At 23.6% G+C, this 4,644-nt stretch overlaps 2 protein-coding genes across 7 annotated transcripts in view; one reads left to right on the top strand and one right to left on the bottom strand.

Annotated features, from left to right (window-relative positions):
• Window positions 1-4,644, bottom strand: part of LOC102681685 (E3 ubiquitin-protein ligase CBL) — a 17,039-nt gene that overhangs the window by 2,279 nt on the left and 10,116 nt on the right. For 4 of the 5 annotated variants that reach the window (XR_004150837.1, XM_006618028.2, XM_031511638.1 and 1 more), the window contains exons 2-5: window positions 3,058-3,204; window positions 2,689-2,961; window positions 2,395-2,614; window positions 2,042-2,206 (exon numbers count right to left, since the gene is read on the bottom strand). Coding sequence is in view for 4 of the 5 variants with exons in the window: in XM_006618028.2 (XP_006618091.1) it covers window positions 2,042-2,206; window positions 2,395-2,614; window positions 2,689-2,961; window positions 3,058-3,204 (805 nt within the window). In the remaining variant the exon portion in view is untranslated. Of the gene's footprint in view, window positions 1-2,041; window positions 2,207-2,394; window positions 2,615-2,688; window positions 2,962-3,057; window positions 3,205-3,452; window positions 3,506-4,644 lie in introns of those variants that run through there. The other variant, XM_031511637.1, reaches the window with a different exon arrangement.
• The window catches only part of LOC102681464 (probable phospholipid hydroperoxide glutathione peroxidase), a 3,753-nt gene continuing 2,558 nt past the window's right edge, over window positions 3,450-4,644 (top strand). Inside the window, exons 1-2 of one of the 2 annotated variants that reach the window (XM_006618026.2) lie at window positions 3,470-3,568; window positions 4,065-4,175. In XM_006618026.2, the coding sequence (XP_006618089.1) occupies window positions 4,115-4,175 (61 nt within the window). In that variant the 5' untranslated portion in view covers window positions 3,470-3,568; window positions 4,065-4,114. Of the gene's footprint in view, window positions 3,569-4,064; window positions 4,176-4,644 lie in introns of both variants that reach the window. The other variant, XM_006618027.2, reaches the window with a different exon arrangement.

Here is a 4,644-nt window from a genome sequence, read left to right as displayed (position 1 = left end):
TTTTTAAAAAAAAAAAAAAAAAAAAAAAAGAAATAGAAAAAAAAAGAAAAAAAAGAACTTATTTTTCAAATTCCTAGTATTTTATAATGAGTAGGAAGAAACAAGAAACGTACGCTACACTTTGTAATGTTTATGAATTATTTATTTTAGACCTCTTTCATTGCTGGATATGCACAGCATGAATAGATCTAAACGATTGATCAATTAGCAGCACTAATCATTGTACAAATTACGCTAATGGTTACACGTGAACGCAGTAAAAAATCTATTTTTTAATTTCGAGTTTTTAGTGCAACATATAGTAAACTTTGTCTACTATTTATAGATTCGTAGATGTTAAGATATTATACTTAAAAAATTATTGTTCGTCTTCTTTATATTGTTAACTGCCAATTTATATTTTTAAAAAATGAGTTTTTTTCGATTTTTAATTGCTTTCGCATGCATCAATGCATCTATAATGTTAAAATATTGGGGGAAAAAAAAAGAATAATGAGAAACGTATGTACCATAGCATCGAAATTCGGCTCGAAGTGCTACCATACAATCACTGGTAGGTATAACTTCTTAAAATTCGTTTTATACGTGAATAGAATAAATAATAAATATTTTAAAGTAAAGAAAAATAATAACATCTTTTTTCCCTGGTAAAGATGACGCATGTTATTACATTATTTCTATCGCCAACAGGTACGTAATTAATTCTAATAAAATACAATGAATGAACGAATCATCCATTCATAGGCTACATAGTATTTCTAATATTGCTTGATATAAGCAATGCTCTTTTCGTTGGAAGATCATTTTATCTTATCTGCTTCTTATTTCTTAGTACTATCAAAATCACTATTTTCTTTTGTTTTATACTTTTACCATGTCATTCCTTATACTTATACTTTACTTTGATGTACGTATTAATAAAATATCAATTAATAAAAAAGACTTAAATTTGTTTATAAGAAAAATATAAAATGAATCAAATCAAAATCTTATTAAACAAATTTTTTATAACAAACGACTTTCTATTTGTGCGGATTCATCGAAAATTTATGAATAAGTTAATATTATGAAAAATTAATTTCTTATTTGATAAATAATGTAAATTTATGTAAATACGAAGAATTCTAACTTCAAGTTTTATATGGATAAATTGTAAAGAAGACGCTGCCAGTTATATATTGGCACATGCATTTAAAATATTATTTTAAATTGATCTCTTAATTAATCACGAGCAAAGATTTTTACTCTGTTATACAAAAAATAATTCATATCTAATTATAATTTTAAACCTGATATGAAGATCGACTACAATGATATTTTTAAACATCATCTGTTCGTCATAAATTCTATTATTTTAACTAAATTGTTGTACAGCAAGTATTAACATATGTTAAACGACACAAAGAATAAGGAATTGAGTGCAAACATTTTGTAATAATGAAACAAGAACGATAACTCGTACAATAAGCTCTCGACTTTGTAATGCAAAAAAGCAACCTACCTTAGGGTCTCCATAAACGAAAAAATTTTTCGCAAATTGTAATACATACAAACTATTACAAACAAGAAATTTAAAAACACATGTTAGTTTAATTAAATATGTAAACTTAAGTTTTTATCCAAGATATTCATATTAATTATTTGTAAACTTAAATTTTTTTAAAATTATGCTATGTGTCATTATATATAAATAAAAAAATAATAAAAATAATAATAAAAAAAAAAATAAAAAAAAATACTATTCAAAAGAAATTTAAAGACAAATATAGAGACAAAAAAGTTGGTCCCTTTTTACATTATTTACTTTCAGAAATATTAATTTTAATAAAATTATCATTATATTTAAACCTATATACCTTATAAGAGGTAATACTTTCTCGATGATAATTTTATAAATGACATGACATGACAATCGTACAAACTCAAGATTTCATATGAAATGCATGAAGCATTCTTTAAAAATGAGGCATGTTGCTGAGAAATTGTTATACATAGAGCACATTTAATATAATGAGGGTAGGTGCTACTCCTAGTCGGATACCTCGGTGTCCGGGTCAAGGTCCCGCGTAGGAGTCGATGCATTACTAGCAGATGCCGATTGCGTTCCTGGTCGATGTGTTCTTCGTGGATCAAATGGATCAATTACTATTTGTTCAGTTCCTTTAATTTCAGCTCGACAAAACGGACAACCCTGTCCTTCAGAATCCTACAATTTATATTTATATTATTATAAGATTGTATTTCATTTTTATTCTTTTATATTCATTTATTATATTTTATATCATTTATATTTTTCCGAAATTTTTTTAAAATAAAAGTATTTAATTAAATTTAATTAAATAGTATAATTTAAGAATACATAAATTACATAAATACATAATTAAATTATAATACCTGCCAAGCAGTAAGACATGGAGTACAAAGAAGATGTCCACAAGGTTCTATCCTCACATCTTTGTCATTTTCTGCACAAATTTTACATAATTGGAATGTACTACCCATTTCACAATATAATTCATATTGTTCTGCTGTTACTTTTATATGTTCTTCAGGAGTAGGTTGAACTGCCCATGTTAAGTCTGGATTTATATTACGACCATCAGGATATAAGTAACTGGAAATAAATTATAAATTTTAAAAACTAATAGGTTAATAACTTTTTATATGAAAAAAAAATAGTTTGCTTACAATCCTTCTCTATATCCATCTAGCAATGCTTGACAAAGACTTTTATTGTGAGGTATTGTTTGAAGGATATCGCCATCTGATGTGACATAACCAATAGCCCATTGTCCTAACCTTGTACAACTTAATCTGAATACATAACTTCCAGGTCTAGTACTACAATATTTTTGTAAACGTGCTTTCACTTCATCATAAGTTAGAAAAGCTACATATCCAGGATGTGTTACAGCTAGAATTTTCCAATTACGGAGAAGTGTAGACCATGGTTGGAATAACCTATAAAGATTATTAGATAAGAAAATTTATTATAATTCATTTATTTCATTAATTACATAAAATAATTTCTTTCTATATTTCTTTTTTTAAACTTACCTTGTAAATACATCAAATTCAAAATTAGAAATATAATCATTGCATGTGAGATCTATCGTAGATTTTAATGCCATGGCTTGTAATCCAGAACTTATTGGATGAACTTCGTTCAACTTATCTTTGAATACTTTCCATGGAACCAATGTACTGAAAACAAATATCATAAATCATATTTTATAATAAAATTGCATAAATAATTTTGCTTTAATAAAATGATCATAACCTAAAAATTATGTCATTACGTTATTTTCAGTATACCATATGCATAATTTTTGTTACAGAAAATAATACTTCAATAATAAATAAACATAAAAGTATAAATTATTGATATCATATTTTATAATAAAATATTGAATATATTATATATATATATATACACACACACATACACACACATATTGTTTATATGTGAGTTGATAAACTGTAAATTCATACCAACTCACCAGTGTAAAGACAGAGCTCCTGGAGTGTAGTTCGTTTCCTGTTCGTAATATTTAATTATATATTATTGGTGAGATTTACTTAATTCATTTTATGAACTTTATTAACTTTATTATTATCAAGTAATATAATTATAACAGAAATATTATTCATAAAAAAGAATTAAAATTTAAAATGACTAAGTATTAGATATATAAAATATGACAAGTCATGCAATTCATGATAATATATAAAAGCAATAACCATCCATTATTATTTATTTTAAGTATAAAAATGAACATTTATTATGTTGATATTTTTGAAGTTTCTACTTAATTACTTTATTTTATTTTATATATTATTTTAGAATATAAATGATTAGTTAAAAATACGTAATAAGAGTTAAAAAAATATACTATATAATTATATACAATCAGCATAAATGTATTTGATAATGTACGCCACATAACCTTATCATAAGTTTTACAAAAATATTATTAATTCTTATGATATAATCAAGAGATAAATAGAAAAAATTATTATTTTGTATTGCATATTAGTATTAGTATTAGTATTGAAAATTTCAGGTATAACACGATCGTGTGTTTTTCACTTTACACATATTGCGCAACAAAGAATGAATCTTTTTAAACTACTGCTACCAGTGGGCTTTACTCATGCTATAAGAAATTTTTCAGGCACGTAATATAAATTTAACGAATGTTTTTTCTATTTCGTTATAAATATTAAAAAACGTAATTTGAAATTTTATTATATTTCAATTGTATAATGCATGATAATAATAAAATATAATAAATATAATAAATATAATAAAATATTATAGAAATTGAATTATTTATTTATTTATATTGATTTGATTGATTGTTATTAATTATAAAAACTAATTTAATTATAAAAACTAATGTTAAAAAATTATAATTTTTTATTACTAATGATTGCGTGAAATGTATATAAAATAAATTATATGTAAAATATACATTAGAAATAATAAAAAGAATGTACTAATATTTTGAGACAAAATATTACTGGTTTTGACATATAAAATGTAGTCATTAATTTTTAAATAATTAAGAATTTCTAAAGAATTTATATAGTTCTAATTTATTACAAGTAAAATGCATTTCATATCATCACATTTGTTAAAAT

The sequence above is a fragment of the Apis dorsata genome, unplaced genomic scaffold (genome assembly GCF_000469605.1).
Source record: "Apis dorsata unplaced genomic scaffold, Apis dorsata 1.3 scaffold_339, whole genome shotgun sequence".
NCBI classification, from domain to species: domain Eukaryota; kingdom Metazoa; phylum Arthropoda; class Insecta; order Hymenoptera; family Apidae; genus Apis; species Apis dorsata.
Note: the sequence above shows the minus strand (reverse complement) of the source record. Positions and strands in the feature narration are given on the sequence as shown.